Source organism: Solenopsis invicta, chromosome 16, assembly GCF_016802725.1.
Source record: "Solenopsis invicta isolate M01_SB chromosome 16, UNIL_Sinv_3.0, whole genome shotgun sequence".
Lineage (NCBI taxonomy): Eukaryota > Metazoa > Arthropoda > Insecta > Hymenoptera > Formicidae > Solenopsis > Solenopsis invicta.
Window position 1 is genome coordinate 8,438,646 of NC_052679.1, and position 24,627 is coordinate 8,463,272.

The 24,627-nt window shown below is 41.2% G+C and overlaps 3 protein-coding genes, 1 long non-coding RNA gene and 1 pseudogene across 6 annotated transcripts; 3 read left to right on the forward strand and 2 right to left on the reverse strand.

Annotated features, from left to right (window-relative positions):
* Positions 1-176: 176 nt before the first annotated feature.
* On the reverse strand, positions 177-592 carry LOC113002789. The gene is made up of 2 exons (XR_003268129.2): positions 340-592; positions 177-234 (listed from the first exon to the last, which is right to left on the reverse strand). It is a non-coding gene; the product is annotated as an uncharacterized LOC113002789 (long non-coding RNA).
* An 8,246-nt stretch (positions 593-8,838) lies between these two features.
* On the forward strand, positions 8,839-9,780 carry LOC120359694 (extensin-like). The gene has a single exon (XM_039458292.1). It carries the CDS (start codon positions 8,839-8,841, stop codon positions 9,778-9,780), a length of 942 nt encoding a protein of 313 aa, XP_039314226.1.
* A 747-nt stretch (positions 9,781-10,527) lies between these two features.
* Positions 10,528-13,168, forward strand: LOC105203214. Its single transcript, XM_011171987.3, has 3 exons — positions 10,528-11,015; positions 11,187-11,342; positions 11,480-13,168. The coding sequence occupies exons 1-3, from the start codon at positions 10,799-10,801 to the stop codon at positions 12,379-12,381; spliced, it is 1,275 nt and encodes a 424-aa protein (XP_011170289.3). The 5' UTR covers positions 10,528-10,798; the 3' UTR covers positions 12,382-13,168.
* Positions 13,169-13,183: 15 nt separating this feature from the next.
* On the reverse strand, positions 13,184-15,245 carry LOC105203213 (protein ANTAGONIST OF LIKE HETEROCHROMATIN PROTEIN 1). Of its 3 annotated transcripts, none has more exons than XM_011171984.3 (4): positions 15,091-15,245; positions 14,298-15,026; positions 14,104-14,203; positions 13,184-13,858 (listed from the first exon to the last, which is right to left on the reverse strand). In XM_011171984.3, the coding sequence occupies exons 2-4, from the start codon at positions 15,014-15,016 to the stop codon at positions 13,400-13,402; spliced, it is 1,278 nt and encodes a 425-aa protein (XP_011170286.1). In that variant the 5' UTR covers positions 15,017-15,026; positions 15,091-15,245; the 3' UTR covers positions 13,184-13,399. The 3 variants fall into 3 exon arrangements, with proteins under 3 accessions (XP_011170286.1, XP_011170287.1, XP_011170288.1); XM_011171985.3 differs by having other exon boundaries at positions 14,298-14,983; positions 15,091-15,230; XM_011171986.3 differs by having other exon boundaries at positions 14,298-14,983; positions 15,070-15,207.
* A 3,902-nt stretch (positions 15,246-19,147) lies between these two features.
* On the forward strand, positions 19,148-21,295 carry LOC105206583 (annotated as a pseudogene).
* Positions 21,296-24,627: the final 3,332 nt, after the last annotated feature.

Sequence of the window (24,627 nt, forward strand, 5' to 3'; positions counted from 1 at the left end):
AGTTGACGGAACGTTCGTTTGTGATGAAGTTTCATATGTTGTTTTTCCTTTATAGTTTGACGTAGTTCTAAACAACACAAAATAAAAATAAATAAATTTATGATTGAGTATAATTGATCACAGAAAGAAAAATGTTGATACTTGCTTTAGGTGTTTTATCACATCAATTGGATTACTTTTTTCCTTTTTCTTCCAAACCGTTGTCGTAACTAAATCTATGTTCGGCATCGGTGCCTACGCAAATATACTTGCATTCATTATATGAATCCACATTAATTTTTAATGAAAATATTTGAGCATTTAACAGATTTCAAATAAATAAATCTTGCAAGTACTTACCAGTCTTTTTCTTGGACAATCCTTCCTTAACAGTAGCCCAAGCTAACCTCTTTACTTCAAGTCGTCCATTGCTTTTAACATTAAACATTCTTTCTCCTGATTGGTCTGTCTTAAAGCCATTGTAGACAGCACGGTTTTAAAGATATTTTAAGTTCTATGATCCTAGATTAATGCTACAACCTTACGTCTTGTGCTTACTGCTATTGTAGAACAGGCTTAAGTGGACCGCAGCCTGAGGGTGCAGTCCCATGGAGCGTATCAGGCGTATCGCGGATTGCGCGTATCGAAAATCTGACCAATCGCGAACGTTCCGCTGCTTTCGGTACGTGAACGTTTTGTTCCTACGGTCCCATGAAGCGGAATTTGCGTAAGCGTATTAAGCGGATGCTCAATCACGAAACGAATTTTGTTATTTCTCTCATCCAAACAGTCTTGTGATTGGTGAACCGCTGATCCGCTTACGCGAATTCCGCTTCATGGGACCGTAGGAACAAAAGCAGACGGAAGAATAGTAGAATATTCACAGTATATATAAAGTGAATTTTATTTAATTTATTAATTTATTTAGTATAAGTAAATAAAACATTTGACTTTTAACAGGTGCAGAATGAAATCGAAAACAATATTGCTTTCAATTGCTTTATTAATAAAACGTTTAAAACGAATAAATTACGATGTTTTTACCAGGCATGAAATACATCGTAAAATTATTAATCTTTATGCGCTTTATTATTTAGCATTAAAAAACGAGAGAAAAATTGCGCATAAAGGAAAACGGAAATATTGGGTCAGACCAATATTTGTAATTTGCAATTTGTAATTTGCAATTCATAATACAATATTTATATCCGTATTTATATTAAACTGAAATAATCAGTGTAGACTAATCAAAAATATGCTTCGTCAAATTCTAAACTAACCTTAAAATATTATAATTAATAAGTATTACAAAAATAATATTTTAAAATGCTATATGCTACTCACAGGACTTATATTTCCTTTGTTCATAATTGTTTTAATTGTATCAATTACAAGAAACTGCTATTTTTCTTTATGTTAACCTCAATCCGCTCTGATCCGCTCGATTGAATACGCTAAAGAATAACTTCGGCGGAACGGCAGCGAACCAAGAACAGCGGAAGCAGCGGAACGTTCGCGATTGGTCAGATTTTCGATACGCGCAATCCGCGATACGCCTGATACGCTCCATGGGACTGCACCCTGAGTCTTATGAATTGCGGTACTTTATTAATCTAGTGACTTTAGCTCCGTTAACATGTTTCGTAAGCAGTACGAATGGCTCAGGTGTCACCTCAGTGAAGTTAGCCGGGCAACTTCAACGTATCGAACTTTAATTAATTGCATTCGTTTGGTGGTCGTTTGGTGGTCTTTGGTAGTCTACTCCGATCGTTTGGTGGTTAGTCGTTTTCCTGTAAAATAAAGAAGTAATTTTCGGTGTGAAGTTAGCCGGACAATTTTTATTTTTCAACCGATTTAACTCAAACAGGGCTCATTCGACGCGGAATCGTTTGGTGGTCACGAATATCGCGATGAAAACGTTTGGTGGTCAATCGTTTTCCCGGAAAATAGAAAAAACCGTAGCTCACGCCATGGGTTGCATGAAAACGTGACCTAAGCTGTGTAATTTGGTGGATAAATATTATTTTTCAACCGATTTAACTCAAACAGGGCTCATTCGACGCGGAATCGTTTGATGCCCACTTTTTTGTTCAAATCGTTTATGAACAAAAAAGTAGGCATATAGGTTTTGTACATATATTTTTCAACAAAACAGTTGACCACCAAACGATTCCGCGTCGAATGAGCCCTGTTTGAGTTAAATCGGTTGAAAAATAATATTTATCCACCAAATTACACAGCTTAGGTCACGTTTTCATGCAACCCATGGCGTGAGCGTGCGGTTTTTTCTATTTTCCGGGAAAACGATTGACCACCAAACGTTTTCATCGCGATATTCGTGACCACTAGAGTCCTATATAAAGAGAGAAGCGACATTGATGTCCGAAGCTCTGATTGGTAATCTGATTGATACTTGATTGGCTAAGCGAGCAGCCATATTGTAAACACAGCTGTTGCAGAATGATACGAATGATATTTGATGACGTTAGAGCGGTCTCAAAATGGCGGTGGAGGACTCAATTGGATGCTGAAGGTTGTGGTGGGGGTTCGATGTCGCTTCTCTCTTTGGCTGTATTCCGATATTAACTGCCAGTACTGAAAATGTATAGTATATGTGACGTGAACTATAAATTTTCAGTACTGCCAGTAAAAACGGAACACAGCCTTTATATAGGACTCTAGTGACCACCAAACGATTCCGCGTCGAATGAGCCCTGTTTGAGTTAAATCGGTTGAAAAATAAAAATTGTCCGGCTAACTTCACACCGAAAATTACTTCTTTATTTTACAGGAAAACGACTAACCACCAAACGATCGGACTAGACTACCAAAGACCACCAAACGACCACCAAACGAATGCAATTAATTAAAGTTCGATATGTTGAAGTTGCCCGGCTAACTTCACTGAGGTTCAGGTGTCTAGGTGCTCGCATTGTAAAGGTACCTTTTCATACGATGCTGAAACGCTCAACGCTTGTTTTGTTTATGTTCACTCTATGTAATTTTATCTATGGTTGACGCTAAAATGTTCGTTCCTAACCAACTTTCCAGCGTCCAGCGTCGGCAGTAGTTGACGGAGTTATTGGAGATCCCTCGATTGATATAAATTCAATTTGATATAAATTCATTTGTGCAATTTTTTAGTTGAAAATTTTTGTTTGCTCCGGTTTCATCATGCACAGCAAAGAAAGGGAGGTAAATTATTAAACATGAAGTAATACTTTGAATATCTGTTTAATACTGTAACGATACGCCCCTCCACCGTCCATGCGCCTCCGTTCCGTCCACCGAACACCGAACGCCGAGTGCAGTCGAGGGCCACGTGCGCGCACGACCGAACTTCGCCGTGCGACCACGCGGCGACACGCGCGCCGACCGTGGCGTTCCGTAACGCTCCCACTCCGGCTCAACCGACCGAGCGCGCGGATTGGCTTGCTCAGCCGCGCGTTCGGATATATAAGCCGGCAGTGGGAACGCACAAGTCAGATCCGTCCGACTATCCGACCCGTCCACAGACCGAGCATTCTCGATCGCTCCCTTAAGATGAGCATTCTCGTCGCACTCAAATATCCTCGACGGGCATCCCCGTCGGTACCCCCGGCCGAGTATCCTCGACCGATCAACCCTGAAATCCTCGACGAGCATTCTCGTCAGCATCACCGGCCGAGCATTCTCGACCAATCACGTCCGAGATCCTCGACGAGCATTCTCGTCATCATCACCGGCCGAGCATTCTCGACCAATCACGTCCGAGATCCTCGACGAGCATTCTCGTCATCATCACCGGCCGAGCATTCTCGACCAATCACGTCCGAGATCCTCGACGAGCATTCTCGTCATCATCACCGGCCGAGCATTCTCGACCAATCACCGTCGTCCTCGAGTACCTTGACTGCCGCACCGACAAAACTTGTAACCTAGTCCTCGACAGGGCACAAGCAACCTGTCGATCAAGCGCTCCACTTGCACGGGGCGCGCTCGGGCGAATCGCGGCGACGACCGCATCGGCAACGACTCGCGCTCGCGCACACGCTCACGCCACCGCGTTAGCCAATCCCGCCGCGTCCCGCGCCTCCCCGACCGTACGGGCAAGCAGCCCGCATAACTCTGTATTATGATCTCTAGTATTAGCTCTGTATTATCATCTCTAGTATTAGCTCTGTATTCTTATCTCTAGTATTAGCTCTGTATTATTATCTCTAGTATTAGCTCTGTAGTATTATGATAGTATCATCTCTATAAACGATCTATGTATTTTATGCTTCTTGTCAACGCTTTTCCTTTCTTTTCTTGTGCTCTTCTCTTGATCAGCAATAAATCATTCTCTATCGTTTGCACTTAACAACACTGGGTATAGTCATTACGGACACCTGACCAACCGACGAGCCTTATCCGGTCCGATCCCGAAGTTCCCGCACCGCACCGAACCGACCGAAACCGCGTACCGTTACATGGCGCCCGAACAGGGACCGTTTTAAACGACCGACTGATTATACCCAGATACGACAATGCCGTTGACAGAATGGATAGATCGCTTACCGAGAGAGCAACTCGAAGTCTTGGCCCAATCGTATCAGATTGAGGCCTCCGGTACCGCCGAGGAACTCCGCCACCGCGTGAAAAATCATTTTGCCGCGATGCCCAGTCCCTCCGTACCACCGCCGGGCCCCGAATTAACAAACGCGACCGACCACGGTGCCCATAGCAAGGTGATGAACCAAATGAGAAAGTGGGGTTGCCACTTTGATGGCCGGGACCCGCTGTCCTTCCTGGAGCGGATAGCCGAACTCCAAGAGGAGTACCGATATACCGACGGCCAGATGAAGGCTGGCCTACCCGAACTTCTGAAGGGCGACGCGCTGGCCTGGTACCGGAACGAGCGTGACAGCTGGGACACCTGGTCCGATTTTACGCACGCGCTCAGACGGCAATACCTGCCCCGACGATACCAGGCCAAGCTCGCCCGAGAAATCCAGGAGCGCAGGCAACAACCAAAGGAGCCTTACGCCAAATACGCGACCGCCCTGCAAACCATGATGCGGCGCGCAGGCGGGTTCACACAGGCCGAGAAGGTCGACCGGTTATATGAGAACCTGAGGGCCGAATATAAACTTTACGTGCGCCTCACCGACGCTACCGACCTCGCCGACCTGGCAGAGCAGGCCGCCGAGTTCGAGGAGATCACCAAGGCGCAGGAGAGCGAGAACCGGGCAGAGAAACGTAAAGTCACCACGGCCGCCGCCACCACCGCTGAGCCTTACGACCGAAACACCGCCTGTTGGCGGTGTAAGCAGCGCGGCCATAGCCGCTTCGACTGCAAGCGACCGGCCCGCAAGTTCTGCTCGCAGTGCGGCAAGGATGGAGTCCTGACTAGGGAGTGCCATCCCCGAGCGGGAAACGCGCCACCGGCCGAGGACGCGTCCGCCCCTCGGCCCGCATCCAGATAAAATACCAGCCGCGACCGCACATTACGGTGCGCGTCGGACCGCGCCGATTCTCGGCCCTGCTGGACACCGGGGCCGAGATCTCAATGATTAACCGCCGGGTCGCCGAACACGCCAAGACCTTGCGCATTTGGCCGGAGGTCCAGAACGAGACCATCCACCTGGCCGACGGGACCACCACTACCACTCCGGGGCGAGTCCGTCTCCCGCTACACGTTGCCGGGCGGAAGCTGGAGCACACGTTCCAGCTCCTCCCGTCCCTGGAGAGCGACCTGCTAATTGGGACGGATTTGTGGTCTAAGCTTGGTCTCACCATCCCACCACCGCCGCCCCCTCAAGCCCGACGACGCCGAGAGCCTCGACCCACGCATGGGGTCACCGCCGGGATGACCGAACGCACACCGCAGGAGGAGCGGGAACTACAGGCGTTTCTAGCCACCGAGCTCGCTAAGTTTGAACACGTTCGAGGACCCACCGACCAGGCCGTGCACCATATCCGTGTAAAGACCGAACACCCCATTAAACAAAGGTATCGGTCACGGAACCCCGCAATGCAACGGATCATCGACGAGGAAGTCCACGCAATGGAGGCCGCCGGGGTAATCGAGCCTTCCAATAGCGCGTGGAGCTCCCCGGTGGTCATCGTCAGAAAGAAGGACGGCCGGCACCGCTTCTGCATAGACTTCAGGAAGGTCAACGAGGTGACCGAGCGGGACGCCTACCCCTTGCCGCATATCACACCCACGCTGGACAAGTTGCGAGGAGCCAAGTACCTCTCGACCCTCGATCTAGAGAAGGGGTACTGGCAAATCCCCCTAACGCCGGAGAGCCGTCCCATCACGGCCTTCACCGTACCGGGTCGCGGCCTGATGCAATTCACGGTGATGCCGTTCGGCTTGCACTCGGCCCCGGCCACCTTCCAACGACTTCTCGACCGGATTTTGGGGCCCGAACTCGAACCGCACGTATTCGTGTACTTGGACGATGTCATCATTGCCAGTCCGACCTTTGCCGACCACCTAAAACACCTAGAGGAGGTGTTCCGCCGCCTGCGAGAGGCACGCCTAAAGTTAAATCCCGAAAAATGCCACTTCTGCCGCACCGAACTAAAGTACCTCGGGCACATCGTGGACCGACGAGGTATCCGCACCGATCCGGACAAGGTCCGGGCCGTCACCGAGTGGCCAACTCCCACTAACATCCGCCAGATCCGCCAGTTTGTGGGGCTGGCCTCGTGGTATCGACGGTTTACACCGAACTTCGCCGCCATCGCGGCACCCCTTACCCAACTCACGCGGAAGAACGCTCGGTGGCGTTGGGGTCCGGAGGAGGAGCGCGCCTTCCAAAACTTGAAAGAGGCGCTAACCACCGCACCCACCCTCGCGTGTCCGGATTTCTCGCGACGATTCCTGCTGCAGACGGATGCCAGCCAGCACGGGCTAGGCGCCGTCCTGTCGCAATTCTTCGAAGACGGCGAACGCGTCATTGCTTACGCCAGCCGCTCATTGAACGGAGCCGAGAAAAATTACAGCGCGACCGAGCTCGAGTGCCTGGCCGTAGTATGGGGAATCCGACACCTGCGGGGCTACTTGGAGGGCTACGAATTCACGGTCATCACCGACCACCAGGCCCTCCAGTGGCTACGCCGCATGGATTCTCCCACCGGACGACTCGGGCGTTGGGCACTCGAGCTCCAACAATACTCGTTTGACGTACGGTACCGAGCCGGGAAGCTCAACCGCGTGGCTGACGCGCTTTCCCGCCTGCCCTCCGTGTGTTGCAACCGAACACTGCCCGCGTGTACCTGGTACCGCCGACAGTTCCGCCACGTGCGTGGGCGCCCGGAGAACTTCCCTGACTATGAGATTCGGGGGGGCCGACTCTACCGCCGTATCCTTCACTCGACCGATTTCAAGGACGAGCCGGCCGAGGCTCAGTGGAAACGGTGCATCCCGCGACCGGAGCGTCCGACCGTCCTGACCCAGGTGCACGATGCCCCCACCGCCGGGCACTTGGGAATCGCGAAAACTATTGCCCGAGCCGCGCGGCGTTACTACTGGCCGGGGATGTTCGCCGACATCGCCCGGTACGTCCGAAACTGTCGGAGCTGTCTGCGGCACAAACACGCGCAGACACGGCCAGCCGGACTCTTGCACACGTCCCATGTCGACGCGCCGTGGGCGCAAGTCACGATGGACTTGGTGGGACCCCTTCCGCGGTCCACTAGTGGCCATACGTGGCTACTAGTGATGCAAGACCGCTTTACGAAGTGGGTCGAGCTAAGCCCACTGCGGCGAGCGACCGCGGCGACCATCGCGCAACACGTCGCCGACCGTATCGTCTGCCGGCACGGATGTCCCAGGCAGGTCATCTCGGACAACGGTAGGCCGTTCATAGGGCGACCGATGAAAGCCCTGTTGCAGGAACTAGGGGTGGAGCATCGTACCACACCGGCCTACGCCCCTCACTGCAACCCCGTTGAACGAACGAACCGGACGATCAAGACGATGGTAGCACAGTTCGTGGGGAACAACCACCGCCTATGGGACCAGCAACTAGGCGCGTTACAGTTCGCCTATAATACGGCTCCGCACGACGCCACCGGATACTCGCCCGCCTATTTAAACCACGGGCGCGAACTGGAAGAACCAACCGGACTCCGCGATCGACGGCCCGTACCGGCAGCAGCGCCAACCGCCAATCAACAGCGATTGAGGGAGGCCTACGAAGTCGTGCGAACCAACCTGGCACGTGCCTTCAACCGGCAAGAGCGGCACTACAACCTACGTAGGCGCGCGTGGAAACCGGCATTAGGGGACACCGTATGGAAGCGAGAACATCTGCTATCCAATAAAGGCCAGGGGTTTAACGCCAAGCTGGCCCCTAAGTATGCCGGACCGTTCGAAGTCCGCAAAATACACTCCCCCGTGATCGTGGACATCCGAGACCCGCAGGGCAAATGGCACCGTCGAGTCCACGTGCAAGACCTTAAGCCGGGCACACGAGAAGCCGTTGCCGAACAGACCGATGCAGAGGATACCGAAGACGAACAACACGATCACACCGGAGCAGACGTCGACCGAGCAGACGACGACCGAGCAGACGACGACCAAGCAGACGACGACCGAGCAGACGACGACCGTGCGGACGACGACCGGGCAGATGACGGCAACCATGAGACAGCAGAATCCGATGCCGATGGCCCTGCCAGGAGATGAACACGTGAAAATCACGTCCAGGAGCCATGCCATCCCGAGGGAAGGAGCACCCTCTCCCAAACCCGGAGAGGTATATAAGGCAGACCAACCGGCCCGGAAACCGCAGAAAGTTACCTCTAGCGATGGAGCAACTAGACGCATTACTATCAGCACCAGCTGACGACGACGAGGAGTTCGAGAAACTGTGGGCACAAGCCATGGCCACGGCTACGCAGCAGCCGGACTTATTCCCGCCGACCCCCCACCACCGGGCGTCCAGAGCCGCACCGCTGCCGACCGCCAGCACACACGGAGTACCCGTACGGTCATCTGGGGCAGCTCCAATTCAAAGACGCAGGAAACCCGTCGCTAGCGTCCGAGCGCCGCCGCATGCCCTCATCGAGGCGGCCAGGAAACCGGTGCCCCGTCCGCAGCCGGCCCAACCAGCCTATCACCGATCAAAGAGCGCACCGGTCGTCGGAGTACGAGTGCAGCGATCCTCCGCTGTCAACGCGAGGAAGCTGGCGGCACTCTTGACCGAGCCACCGTCACCGCTAAACCGACCCCGCATACCAACGACCAGAAAAGCGACACCGGCAGCCATCTCAACCACGCCGGCCGACGATCCCGACGGGAAGGTGCAGTCCTCTAGGGATGCCGCGCCGAAAGACCGGGGCCGGCCGAAGAAGCCGACACCACCTCCACACCACCCGACGGCACGACAAAAGGCTAGGGCAACCCTACTGGCCGTATTCGGCGGGACCCTTTCCGATCTGGAAGAAGAGGACCACGCACCCGTCCCCGCCTCCATCACCACGCGACCAGACAGCGACACGATACCGGTGACCACCGAACGAGCGATTCCGCCATCCGCCCCGTCAACCCAGCCAGCCGCCGCTGCCGACACCAACGAGGAAGGGTCACGAACACCAGCCACTCCAAAGGACGCGCCAACATCCACGATCCGTACTCCCGTGGCCACCACACCGCGATCCCTTCCGTCCGTACCGGTACGCGTCAGCGACGATCTAATTATACATGTGCCGTACCACGCCGCGAGAGTGTCGCGAGTGTATAAGGTGCGGTTGGCGACCCGCCGCTACACGTTGCGGTTCGATCGCACCGGGCATTGCCACTACGTACGGGAATTCCCGGCGTAGTGGCCTAAGTTCGCCACTTGAGGCTGCGTTCAGATTCCCCACCCGAGTGCACCCAGGCACCTAAAGAACGTTCAGATTCCTTTAGAGTGCCCCTACCGGACATTAGGTGGGTCGTTCACTTTATCACTCTGTCTATCCCGAGAGAGTGGAAAAACCACATGGGTCCTTGAGCCGGGTGAAACGGGTGGGTGACGTAAAGGTGCGTTCCAAAATGTATCGCTATAAAAATTTCTATACATTTGTGATAAAGCTCGTATATTTAAAACAAATTTAAAATAAAAAAATTAATTTAATTTAAAATATTATAGTAAATAAAAATTAAAATGTATAAATATAATAAAGAAAAACGTTAATAACCAAGTAAAGTTTAAACGTTTTGTTTATTATTCTGTTTATGTAATTACAGATTAATAAATATTAATTTTTTATTCTATTAATGTAAGGTTTCTTGGTCTACAGTCTCACAAAACCGTTATATAAATATTTATATTTGAGATTAGTATGTTAAAGATATTTAGTATTATTAAATATTTTCTGATACTAATAAAATATACTGTTTGTTTTCTGTTCCTGAACTCCCTGAATTAGTGTGCACTTAAAGTGAAATAAATATATATTTGAAAGTTAGTAAAAACAAGAAGGAATGTTCCAGTGCAGTCTAGTGCAGGAATAGAAAACAAGCCTATACATATAATAGATGATATGCGCAATATATATCTTCATCTAATTTGTTAAAATAAAAATTTATTTTCATTGACTAAGTTTCCACCGAGGGTTCGAATCGAGTCAGAGTCGGGTCAGAGTCGGGTTGGAGTAAGAATTCTTACGGTGGAAACACTATCAACTCTACCCAATAAAATTTTAGGGTAGAGGCCAAATGGGGTTCGATGGAAACGATCGAGGTTACTCTCGTGTTGCCAACAGAATGAATCCAAATTGAGTTGCGTTTCAAACGTATTGTGTTGCGTTGTGTTGCGTTGCGTTGTGTTCACATATACTTTTGCTTTATTATTAAGTAATGAACATGAATCAAGAAAAAAAGAAGCCGGCTACTTGGGATGTCAAAGAAACGGAATGCTTTTTAGCACTCATAAAAGAATTGCAAGTGACAACATTAATGGACGGAAAAAAATTCCGAACTTCAGAAATATTTAAAAAAGTAGAGGAAGCATTCAAGGATAAAGGATACAACAAAACACACACGCAACTTTTAGAAAAATTTAAAGCAATGAAAAGTATGTAAATTAAAACAAATATTGTAATTGTTTATTTTATACCATAACCTGCTAATGACTACAATATATTTATTTTGTGGAACTAATTCAATGAGTTTTAATTCATCGTTATAATTATAGCTTTTTTAATGTAGGTATTATCTTTTATATTTAATAATTTTTTAATTACAGAACGATTTAAAAGTACAGTACAAGCTTTATCAGTAAGTGGCGTAGGAACCGACGATAAAGTAAAGTGTCCTTATTTTGACGAATTAAATGAGATATTTGGTCATCGACCAATTGTGAATCTAAGTGGAATAGATTCTATACAACCTGAAAACCTAGGTATAATTTTCAAATGTCTAAATTTATATTTAATTACGGCACTACTATCCATCAAATTATAATTATTATAAATATTTTACGTATTAATATACTAATATATGCACACAAAATTAATAATTTAATAATGTATTTTTCAGATTATGAGACCTCTGGTTATTGTGCAAGTGATACTGAAATATCAGTATCAAAATATGATGAATCACAGAGTGAAAAATTCGTGAAAAACAGTAGTCGTTCTAGCCTATCGCCAGTTACGTCAATTTGTCAGAAAAGATCATCTTCTGATACTCTATATAGTTCATCAATGTCTCCAATATCAAACTGTTTATCGGAAGACAGTAGAGATACTTTGCCTTCCTTTAATTTGCATGAATTTGATGAATCTGATAAACCAAGCACTTCTAAAAAACGTAAAATATGTGAAACACCTACATCTAGAAGTCGCGAAGGTCCACGATCTGGCTTAAAAAATATTATGCAAAACTTTGCAGAAAAGATAATGGAATCACAAGAAAAACTCATAACAAAAACTATTGAAGAGCAGCGCAAGCTTGATAATGACATATTCGATCGATACAATAATATTTTATTACAGCAAACACAAATGTTAATCACAGGAATGCAGAATTTGAGTTCTCCCTTTCCTAAAAATTATCAGCCATTTCAACAATTTCCTGGGATTTCAACTACTATGCCACCAATGAGTCCAATGTTCACAGAAACTTTGTTACATCAGCCTTGCTCTGTACAACCAACAGTTTCACGTCAAAATGATAAGAGTACAGCCTATCCTTGTACTTTGTATGAAACGCAAACTCGCCTAAAGTCAAATCAAACTAAAAAAGCGAGTCCCAAATTTACAACAAAACCACCTTTAAATTCCAATCAATCAAAAACTACATTTGAACAACTACAAAATTCATCCACTTCATTTCATACATCCATTAGATCACAAGGTGAAACACTGTCTTGTCCTGAGGTTGAAGATGACATTGAATATGAGAACATTGAATATTTAGATAAAGTTGAAAGTGACTGAAATAGTCATCAATGTAAAAGATTGTTAACAAAAACTACTTACAATATATCTTTTAAGTACTAAGATTGCTTTCCATTTAATGACACAAGTCGACACAAGCATCATTCTATTCTTTTGCAGTATTTAATGAATAACAAAAATAAAAGACGCTTGTGTCAACTGTGCTCCTTAAAAGGAAAGCAGCCTCAAATTAGCTTTGTTTCATGCGTCGTTTTGATGTATTATTTCTTTTGATGTATTATTTCGTTTATTTTTCATAAGAGTGATTTTCAAAAAAATTATATTCTAACAAAAAATAATAATTTTAAGATTTAAAGATATAATGAGACATAAGTCTTTCATGTTATACAATATTCTTTATTTTATATCTTTCGTATTATAAAAAATTTGTTTAATTTGTTTAATTTTTAAAATTCGTGATTTTTAGTTTATGATCAAATGTTATTCATGATAGAATTTTATGCAATATGAAATTATTAACATTTACTTTATATACCAATTAGATCACAATATAAAACTTGTCTTGTGATCGAAGATGACATTGAGTACAAAACATTGAACATGTTTAGATAAAAGTAAATAAAATAGTCATCAGCCAAAGATTGCTAAGAAACTACCTACCACATATTTTTTAAGTATTAAAATTTTCTTTGTATTATGCGTGTTATTTTTATATGATACTATTACATGTGTGTTTTTTATATGAGTAATCTTAGAAAAATTTATACTCTACTATAAATTAATAATTTTAAAATTTGATTCTAAATATATAAAAGTCTATTCTAAAGATGTTTTTTTTCAATTATACAATACCCTTTATTTTACAAAAGTTGTACAAAATATTTTTTACTTTTATATAAAAATATTAATATTAAAAGAAGTATATTATGTAAACACATAATAAAATGCTTTTGCATTATAAAATATTTGTAATTTTTGTCAACCACATTTGATGTATTGTACTATTTTGATACGGATGCGCAGTTCATGCTCTTTGCAGAAAACTAATCCTGTTACATTAACGGAATGATCTCCGTAGGGGAAATTGAGATAAATGATTCATGAGTGTGTTTCTAATATTTGATGCATTCAAATCATCATATTCATGTGACATTGTTCCTTCTGGTTGTGGAAAAAGTACATTAAATTCACCAATGTCTCTCATCCATGCATATTTGAATGCTTGTTTGTGAAATTCTACAATATTATGAAGCACACAGCAGGCAGCTACGACTTGGGGCGCAAAGGTGAAGTGGGTATCAATCCTTTTTAAAATACGACGCCACCGCGCTTTTAAACGTCCAAATGCTAATTCTATATCCACACGCCCAGTGTTTAAATAAACATTAAATGATTCTTCTTCCGGAGTTAGACGTCTACATCTGGTATATCCTTTCAGCAGCCATGGAAGCAAAGGATATGCTGGGTCTCCCATTATCATAAAGGGTATTTCAACGTTATTTAATGTCACTGTTTTCTGAAAGATTGTACAAGAATTATGATACAATTATAAATTTATATTAATATCTTGATTTAAATTTGAATATTCTATATTTTTTCTGTAATATTAATTTAGTCCTAACTATAACAATTTTTGAATCCTGCTTTAATAATTTATTTGATTAATTAATCAATTGAATAATCAAAGTCTAATTCTTTCTGTTTATTATTTTAAGTAAAAATTTAATAATTTAATTTCCATAATAACATTTGTTATCTCACCTGTGGTATTAAATGTTTGTAGTATGTAAAGAAATTTGATTCTTTGAAGACTGCTGCATCATGTGCTGATCCAGGGGCACGGCAATTAATATTTTTGAATCTAACATTAATTATTCAAAATATTGTACATAATTTTAGTATGTTAAATATATCGTTATATATAGACTTTTATATGCATAACTTATTACATGTACCTCAGTGTATGATCAACTACACCTTGCAATATTATTGATGGCCATCCCTTCCGATTTATAAAATCTTTATATCCATCTGCAGGTGGTAACACAGGAATGTGTGTCCCATCAATAGCCCCGATGAGTTGTGGGATGTGTGTACGTTCCTCATACACTTGAGCAGTCATTGTACATTCAAATTCATTAGGCATCTTGATCCATATTGGCTGTAGTATATCATTTATTGCTTTGACAACTTTGTGGACGCATCTCCACACTGATGTCTTATGAATTCCAAATAAGTTACCAATAACTCGGTATTCACAGCAGCTTGCAAGATAAAATATGGTAACTGCAACTGCCTTTTGTACAGAAATTGCTTCTCTAGCTATCAAGAATGGTACTGCAGGTTGCAATCTATTTTGTAGTTTGTCACATATGTAAAGAAATACAAATTTTTCCATTCTAAATGTTTCGAGCCAGTCTTCATCTAAATATTCTGTTAGTACGATTCTTTCCCAAAAGTCAGAACTTCTGGCTTTCATCCACATTCGTGGAGGTTGTCTTAAACTTTGCATTGCTATTATTTGTCCAAATGCAAGTAAATATGTATTTGTAATATCAAATATTATATGCCATAACCTTTGTGCTAGTTTTCGTCGCCGATTTTGTAAAATAAGGAATAATTTCTGCATGTTATTTTGATACTGTAAAATTAATATTACAGCTCTTGGATCCATTTTAATTCAACTATAAACATATAACATATAATCTTGTAACTGTAAACATTAACCTTTAACGTATGTTAGGATACCTTGTATACAGTTGGTAACATTCAACCTTGCCGCAACCCCACCACAACCCTACTATAATTTTGATCCGGTGGAAACAGGCGAGCCAACCCGACTCTGACCCGACTCTGACACGACTCTGACCCTATTCGAACCCTCGGTGGAAACTTAGTCATTGTTTAAATTGATTCGTCCTATTCTACGAACATTTAATTTTCATCTACTTTAGTTATATTGATAAAAATATTCATAGTAAAATATTTATGTATTATCTTTATCGTTTATCTTAATTTATTATGTAATTTAATCTGAATCTGAGATATTTATGTTACTATTTCTCAGCGTTATTTGCTAAACACACCCAATGTTTGAGAGTGCGTTCAGATTCCATAAACCACTAGGGAGCTTTTCATTAGCTCCGCCCATTTACCCAGTCACCCAGAGATCACTCACCGGGTGGAGAATCTGAACGCAGCCTAAACGGGGAGGGGTGATGTAACGATACGCCCCTCCACCGTCCATGCGCCTCCGTTCCGTCCTCCGAACACCGAACGCCGAGTGCAGTCGAGGGCCACGTGCGCGCACGACCGAACTTCGCCGTGCGACCACGCGGCGACACGCGCGCCGACCGTGGCGTTCCGTAACGCTCCCACTCCGGCTCAACCGACCGAGCGCGCGGATTGGCTTGCTCAGCCGCGCGTTCGGATATATAAGCCGGCAGTGGGAACGCACAAGTCAGATCCGTCCGACTATCCGACCCGTCCACAGACCGAGCATTCTCGATCGCTCCCTTAAGATGAGCATTCTCGTCGCACTCAAATATCCTCGACGGGCATCCCCGTCGGTACCCCCGGCCGAGTATCCTCGACCGATCAACCCTGAAATCCTCGACGAGCATTCTCGTCAGCATCACCGGCCGAGCATTCTCGACCAATCACGTCCGAGATCCTCGACGAGCATTCTCGTCATCATCACCGGCCGAGCATTCTCGACCAATCACGTCCGAGATCCTCGACGAGCATTCTCGTCATCATCACCGGCCGAGCATTCTCGACCAATCACCGTCGTCCTCGAGTACCTTGACTGCCGCACCGACAAAACTTGTAACCTAGTCCTCGACAGGGCACAAGCAACCTGTCGATCAAGCGCTCCACTTGCACGGGGCGCGCTCGGGCGAATCGCGGCGACGACCGCATCGGCAACGACTCGCGCTCGCGCACACGCTCACGCCACCGCGTTAGCCAATCCCGCCGCGTCCCGCGCCTCCCCGACCGTACGGGCAAGCAGCCCGCATAACTCTGTATTATGATCTCTAGTATTAGCTCTGTATTATCATCTCTAGTATTAGCTCTGTATTCTTATCTCTAGTATTAGCTCTGTATTATTATCTCTAGTATTAGCTCTGTAGTATTATGATAGTATCATCTCTATAAACGATCTATGTATTTTATGCTTCTTGTCAACGCTTTTCCTTTCTTTTCTTGTGCTCTTCTCTTGATCAGCAATAAATCATTCTCTATCGTTTGCACTTAACAACACTGGGTATAGTCATTACGGACACCTGACCAACCGACGAGCCTTATCCGGTCCGATCCCGAAGTTCCCGCACCGCACCGAACCGACCGAAACCGCGTACCGTTACAATACAATATGAGAATGCATGTAAAATTTTTGAGGTTGTACATGATTGAATTAATAATTTTAGAATTTTCTCGTAAAATGTGGATATTATAAGAAAACATGTTTAAATAATGAAGCTGCTCTTATGTATCTTGTAAATATAAGGACCAGTAATACTCAAAAGTTCTTCGAATTGAGTTGAAGACATTCTAAAATAATTTTTAAAATCGTAAATCTTGAAGTTGTAACACAGTAAATATCTTATTGTAAAATCCATGTAAATTTTTTTCTCTAAATATAGGTTCAATCCAGTATCGTTTTGGAGTATACGATCTCTTTTTCTTTTTTTTCATTATTGCTACTATTACTGATAAAATAACTGCATGAGTTACGTTCCTTTCCCGATTTCCTTTTTCAATTAAATTTGCACATTCTGTCAACCATGCATGATATTTATAATTATACATGATGAACTTCAGTGATACACAGTGATACACAGCAAAGATATATCTAATATTGTTTCCTCGCACGGACTAGGTTAGGTTATTTCTTGACGCTGGAAAATGAGCGTTTCAGCGTCGCATGAAAAGGCACCTTAAGTCAAAGGATGCGAGTTCAAGACCCGTCGTGAATAACTTTTTTTTTCACTTTTATTCTTTGCTTTTGAATTTTAATACGTATTATTTAATATGTTATTAAAATTTTAATACATTATCTATATTACATGTATAATGTTGAATGTAAATGTTTTTTACGCTGTAAGTTATCACACCCATATAATCAAATAAAAAATGAATGTAATGACATAACAGGATAATTAAAAACTAATTAAAATTTCCTTTTTTATTGCAAAATTACTTTACATATTATTTATTTGTACTGATCTACTCTGTTCATTTCTGAAAAACGATTTATTAAAATTTCGGCAAACGTTTTTTTATATTATTACGTTAGAATTAGGCGGATGGGATAATATTTTTGAAAACTCCCAACGAGGGAATATTTATAATTCCGCTCATTATCAGATGTCTCCTGGCTGGAGTCCCATGGATGCGGAACGTGCGCAATGCGGAATTGGCGGAACGCTCGTGATTGGTCCAATCAGTTTTACGTTCGTTCCGCCGAATTTTATCCGCAAGTTTTTACTTTATGCGCAACGCTTGTAGGTTACGCCCATGGTGGAAGGGATAGCATGGTGTGTGCAGTTCGGCTAAACCACGCCCACTTTTGCTCTGCAAGGGCTATAGTTAATAAGACAGGCAACTATGAAAAGTAAAATTATTTAGTGTCAGCCTGTTGGTATGCTGGATCTACCTTCTTTGTTTCACACATGTTAGTTTCTCTTTCTATCCTTGTATGTATATTTTCATGGCTCGATTTACATACGTCAGAAGGAAGGTGTGATTTGCATGTAAGTGATATTTTTTAATATTTTACAATTGAACAAGTTTGTTGTTATATCAAAATTAAATATTAAATTGGAAAAACTTAATAATAAGACAAGCAAATACAGTTATTTTTGTTCAGTTAAATTCTGAGCGTCCTCATTATTGTATAGATTTTTAGCAATAAAAAGTAAATAGGTAAAAATTAAATAAGTAAATAAATAAATAAATAAAAAATAAAAAACAATAAAATTAAACCTAAAAAACATAAAAATATAATAATACGAAAAATTTTGTAGTTATTAAAAAAATAAATATATATTAACAATAGACGCCATAAAGCAGATATGGATGGGGCGCGTGTATAGCAATATAGATATTTTTAGTTTATTTCTGAAAAATGTGTCTTCGAACTATAACTTCACCATACATGTTTGAATTTGTTGTTAAATATGCTATAAGTTTTGATATAAAGTAAATTTTAAATTTTTCAGAAATTTAGAAGAGAAGGAAAATTTCGAGAAAAATAACATTAAAAAAAATCTAAACAAAGTGTTATAAAATACATAGAAATATATAAAACTTTTATTTAAAACTTTTTTTTATATTTTTTACCATTTCGATGGTATTACTTAAATATTAAGATTTTTTAATTCAGAAATTAAAAAATCAATTTATTTCAAGAGTGTGTTTTATCCTCTTGACAATTATATGGGCCCGTTGTTATACATATAAAAATACGTGTCCCACATTTTTATCTGTATTACAACATATTAAAAGCTTGTCAATTTCTTGCACACTCTTACGCTGTTTCCTATTTCTTTCACACGTGTTCTTACGATGAAAAGGAAATGGAGGAAACTAACCGAATGAACCGAATCTTCGGTCAAAAATTAGTGTAACACTTCACGTGCATAACTGTTCCCGATAGAAAGAGAAGCAGATACTTGAATAAGTGCATGAAACAAGGATAGATGACTCAGCATACCAACAGGCTGACGCTAAATAATTTTGTTTTTCACAGTTGCCTGTCTTATTAACTATAGCCCACCGATAGACGAAGAGGGCTAATTTTTAGAGAGAGACACGCGCGAACTGACACACCATGTTATCCTTCCATCATGGTTACGCCGGTTACTTGTTGTGTGTGTGTGTGTGTGTATGTGTGATAAAAATGGACAACCTTCAACAGAAATTCGTAAGAATAAAAAATATTAGAATTTTTAATGACATATTTTCTCTGTCACTGAGTATCATTTCCAGTGAGAGCTGATAATAGAATTTTCAGTTAATTTGACGTTGATTCCGTTATCATTTCTTCCTAGGCTATCTCTAACCTCAACAATAAATAAATTTTATTTATATTTCTTGCGAAATGTTAACGTAAATGTAATAACTTGATGCTTAGTGTTGACTAGATTTATATTAATGCAATATTATTTAACAATTTTTTTACAAACTCTAAATAAAGATTAATTGTTATTATTTAGGATAAAAAATGTGGATATTGCGGCTACACGTTAACAGAAAACACGGATTTATTGAAACATTCTTGTTTTCATCCATTCAACGAGGACTGTCATGCTCTAAATGTGGATGAAAATATGGTAGTTACTGTCGGTAAGTATAATTAAAAAATTATGTTGTCTTATCTATCAATAGTGCAAAATAGACTGGGTTTCATGTGTTTGCTGATGGTATTATCTTTTCATGTTTAGTATCTATCTCAAACGAAGATGGATCCAATGTGCAATCAAATAACAGTCTCCAAGAATTCGATAATGATGAACTATTAATATACTTTGTGTCTCAAAAAAAGCATTGTATGACCATAGAGTACCAGCAAGCGACAGAACCAATTTAAAAAATAAAGCACTTTGGCAGGAAATATGCAACTCATTAGGAGGTTCGTATATTTTAGCCATATGATTGTAGCTTAATGATTGTGATTGTGTTCAAATATTTACTTTCAGTAATAAACCCAACAAAATATATTTATGATGTATGCTTATAGGAATACTCAGTATAGCAGAATGCAAAAAAAGATGGCGATATCTGAGAGATTGTTTTTTGAAAGCTAAAAAAAAGGAACATACGTACACATTCGGGAAGGTCCCAGATACGCACAGACCCGATCGGACACCACCAATCACGTAATCTAATCTAACTCAACCAACGGAAATACTCTAGGCATCGGCCGTTATAATTGGGTCCAATTGGGTCTGTGCGCATCTGGGACCCTCCCGTACATTCCAAGTGGGTCTAGTGTGGAATCACTAAGTAAAAGAAAAATTTCGTTCAGGTTTTACGAACAAATGAAATTTTTGGACGACGTCTTCGAAAAATCTGCGTAAGTTAAATAATATACAATATTAAAATAAAGATATCAAAATAGAGATGCTTCAGATTTGACTTTGTTATTTTTAGTCCTTACCTAAAGGTAAGATTCTTATTAAAATATTACTCAAAAGTATAAGGGTCATTATTGTGTTTAGGACGTGCACTAGTCTACCATTAAATGTCCAAAGTAACGTGGATGCGGTGGATGATGAAAATTCAACTGAAATTATTGAACCTTCAGAAGTGATGCCTCAACCAACATGTAGTAATTTTTCAATCTCATCATCAACACCATCAAATTCTGCTGGAAGTAGCAATTTGGAGTCAAGCAAAAGTATATCCTATATTAATATTTAGTTTATTAAAAATTTTATAAAATTTACCTCGTATTAAAAATCAATATTATTTCAGAAAGAAAAGTAGACAAAACAAGTGACAAATTAAATGAAGCCGTTATCGCAGCGTTACGAGACAATAAACAACCTGATGGAGTTGACGGATTTTTACTACTATTAGGTGAAGGGTTAAGAAAATTGCCTTACAGAGAACGAACGAAATTACAACTACAATTTCTTAACATGGTTATGAAGGAGCAAAACAAATTTGATCAGCCAATGTGAACGCGTTTAAACATCCACCATGCATTTGCGAATACACCGTTCTAATTTTACAAGCGTTCTAATTTTATTATTATTTGGATATTGGTATTTATTATTTAAATTTCTAAGCACTTTTCCTACAAAGAGATTTATCTATAGTCAATGACTACTAGAGAAGATAGTTTATTAATTGTTTATTGGTAATGATATTACACTGTACACATAGCTTAGAGTAGAGATAATTGTGTGAATAAGAGAGAGAGAGAAAAAGAGAAATGCTATAACTGCCTTGTTTTTTTTTCTATCAAACGTTACTTTGTCTATTCTTACTATATATATGTTTGTGATATAGATACATATTGTTTCTATGTTCGGGTTGTCTCGAAAGGTGGAGGCTCCTGTGTTTTTCTCATTTTGTACCGTTTCCTCTTTAATCTTTTAAATTAAATGTTAAATATTCCATTGAAACTTATTAAAATTAAATACAACCACTTGGGTTAAAATTGAAAGATTTTTCAATAAAAATACAAAAATAGTACTTTGATTGTTTAAAAGATTTTTTGGAAAAATGCATTTAGGTTGAATTAAATTACACAATATTTAAAGAAATACTACTTGGGTTAGAATAAAATATTTTAATGAGAATTAAAGATGCTATTACTTGAATTTTTAAAATACGAAGATTTTTCAATAACAATACAGAGATAGTACCACGTGGGTTTTGTATAAAAATTGAAGATACTACCAGTTGGGTTAGAATAGGAATGTTTTTCAAAGAAATTACAAATACAAAATTACAAACGACTACTTTAATTTTGTAGAAAAAGTATATTCTCTTTATAATAGGTGCATTTTAAAAGATTTCACACATTTTTTTTTTAATAAACGTATATCATTTTTATTAAATTACACAATTTCAAAATAAGTTGCGCGCAACACACATAGGCGCTTTTTTTACCTTTTTTTTTTGAAAAGGTAATTTTGTACTGATATCACGCGTTTTGTAGTGTTAAGCAATATGTAATTTCTTTTTTTTTTCTGTAATAAGACACGATTTACACTGTTACTTAGGTTTTAGCGAATCAAATACATACCAATTGGGTTAGAATAGGAAAATTTTTCAATGAAAATATAAAGTACGAAGTAGTACTACTTGGATTTTATAAAATTAAATTAGCATAAAAAATTTTTTCTGTTAAAATACAAAAATAATATCACTTGGGTTTAGAAAAAAAATAAAGATAAAGTGCACGCACACGCATACTTGGTGCTTTTCTTTACCTTTTTTTTGAAAAGGTAATTTTATACTGATATCATGCGTTTTGCAGTGTCAAGCAATTTGTATTTTTTTGTAATAAAAGACATGATTTCAACTTGGCAAAATTGTAAGAAAAAAAAATGGAATAAAATGTAATATTGTAATTCACAAAGGTATATTAAAGTTCAAGATATTACGACATGGGCTGGCATAGTAAGTTTTTCAATTAACACAGAGATAGTACCAGTTGCAGAAAAAAAAAAGGTTTTTAGGTGCGCGCACATACACTTAGTGCCTTTTCTTACCTTTTTTTTTTGAAACGGTAATTTTGTACTGATTATTCTTAACCGGGCGGAAAACGGATTGAAGGATTGTTCGCACCGGAATTGCCGTGACGGAATGGTCAGTTGCGTTAGGTGACAACTACTATTCAGGTTAAATGAAGGTGCATGACATGATTGATTGAATATAGCTAATATAATATAATAGCGAACGCCTCTTTGTGTCGAAAATATGTACTGGACAAGAAAATCTTGGCGACGATGACGTTTCTTAAATTGAGATTTGGACTTTGCGTTGCGATATCTCCGTTCGTAGGGCACGGGGAGGAAAAATAAAAACCCTTTTATTATACAAGTCGGGGTCAAGCTATCGTTTGAGACTACTCAGAACTTGATCGGTTCAGCCGTTACTGAGATCTGATAATTTCGCATGCTTGGAACTTGCTGACTCGCGTAAAAGAGGGTCGGTCTGCGACTCGCTTCTCCTACACAGGCGCGAGTCGCGACCGCGCCTCTAGATATCCGGGACGGTCTCGCGCTACGCGTTCACTTGTTCAAAAAACACTACAGTGTCTTTTGATTGTTAGATGGGGGAGAGAAGTAGACTCATTATCGGTATAAATTCAGCCTGCATTTGCTCTTGCAAACAGCTAGCAAATATCTCTTTACGCAAAAACGAACATTTGTGAAATTGTCCGAAGTCATGAGTGCCGTTGATTGTGAGACACCGGGTACGAGTAGTGCACCGAATGTTCATGTTGATCTCGAATACGAGAACTTTCCATTTATGTCGTCATACCTTAAACAGGACATTACCGACGGTTTGAAAATTTGTTGCAATGTGCTACATTCTTTAAAAATCTGTGAAGAAAAGCCAAACGAAATCGTCATCAGTAAGAAAGCGAAACTTCTCGGGAAAAAAATGGCTGAAGTCATTATAGAACTGCTGGAACATTTCGACTTTTACGACGATTATGATTTGTTTTTATCAAATGAAATAATTCCGAACGACAAAACTGCAGAAAAGGAGTCGAAGATTTGTGAAACATCTTCGCCGGAAAAATCAGAGATTTCGAGTATTTGTTCATCAAATTCCTTGTCATCAGACAATAAAGAACATGCAGAAACGCAATGCAAAAGAAGTAAAACTTACGTGCCATTGGAAACAAAAATTAAAATCGTCAATTTGGCTAGGGAACATCCCCGCTGGAGTTTAAAAACACTTCAGAATATGGGAGGAAGTGCATTAAAAAATAAAAAACATTTATCGCGGTGGCGTGAAGAAATCAGGAAAGGTGGAAACAAATGGGAAAAATTTGAGGCAATTAATAAGTGAGTACTTGATCGCTTTCGTGAAGCAAGAAACCAAAAAAGACCAGTGATAACAAGAATGCTGAAGTCGTGGGCTTCTCAAGCTGCACTGCAATTCGAAGGACTCAACTTTTCAGCAAGCAAGTCATGGGCAGATAAATTTAAATTACATAATAACATTCGACAGAGAAAAGTAACTCGTTACATAAAATCCAAAAATGCAATGGATATTGCAACGATATTATTAGGTGTTGGAATTAATTCGTAGCGTTTTACGAGAGATGGCGGGGATACTACAGTTTTCTGTTTTTACCGTCAGAAGCAAATTTATCTTAAATCAGTTGTTAGGTTAGGTGTTATTTTTACGACATCTTACTTTCACTTGTTAATAACATCAAGTTATAATTATTTAAATATGTCTAAATTTATACCAAATAAAGTGTTTTTGCGGGGATTTTTATTACATTACTTTCATATGAATAAAACTGCTGCGGAAAGCCATAGGATTTTAGAAGAAGTTTACGGTGAGCAAGCTTTAGCTGAACAAACGTGTCGGAAGTGGTTTGTGCGATTCAAGAGCGGTGATTTCAACTTAGAAGACAAGGAACGACCTGGACAGCCAAAAAAGTTTGAAGACAAAGAATTGGAGACATTACTTGAGGAGAACTCAACTCAAACGCTCGAAGAGTTGTCCACATCGTTGGAGGTTGACTTTTCAACAGTGGGAAAACGACTTAAAGCGTTAAGGATGATCCAAAAGGAAGGA

Bases quoted from the DNA above. Each gene is read 5' to 3' on its own strand.
- LOC105203213 (XM_011171984.3), bottom strand. From the start codon at position 15,016: ATGGATCCAAGAGCTGTAATATTAATTTTACAGTATCAAAATAACATG. The intron at 14,204-14,297 runs GTACATGTAATA...AATTAATGTTAG, and splicing joins GTAGTTGATCATACACTGAG to ATTCAAAAATATTAATTGCC. The intron at 13,859-14,103 runs GTGAGATAACAA...ACAATCTTTCAG, and splicing joins ACAAACATTTAATACCACAG to AAAACAGTGACATTAAATAA.
- LOC105203214 (XM_011171987.3), top strand. From the start codon at position 10,799: ATGAACATGAATCAAGAAAAAAAGAAGCCGGCTACTTGGGATGTCAAA. The intron at 11,016-11,186 runs GTATGTAAATTA...TTTTAATTACAG, and splicing joins AAAATTTAAAGCAATGAAAA to AACGATTTAAAAGTACAGTA. The intron at 11,343-11,479 runs GTATAATTTTCA...TGTATTTTTCAG, and splicing joins TATACAACCTGAAAACCTAG to ATTATGAGACCTCTGGTTAT.
- LOC120359694 (XM_039458292.1), top strand. From the start codon at position 8,839: ATGGCCACGGCTACGCAGCAGCCGGACTTATTCCCGCCGACCCCCCAC.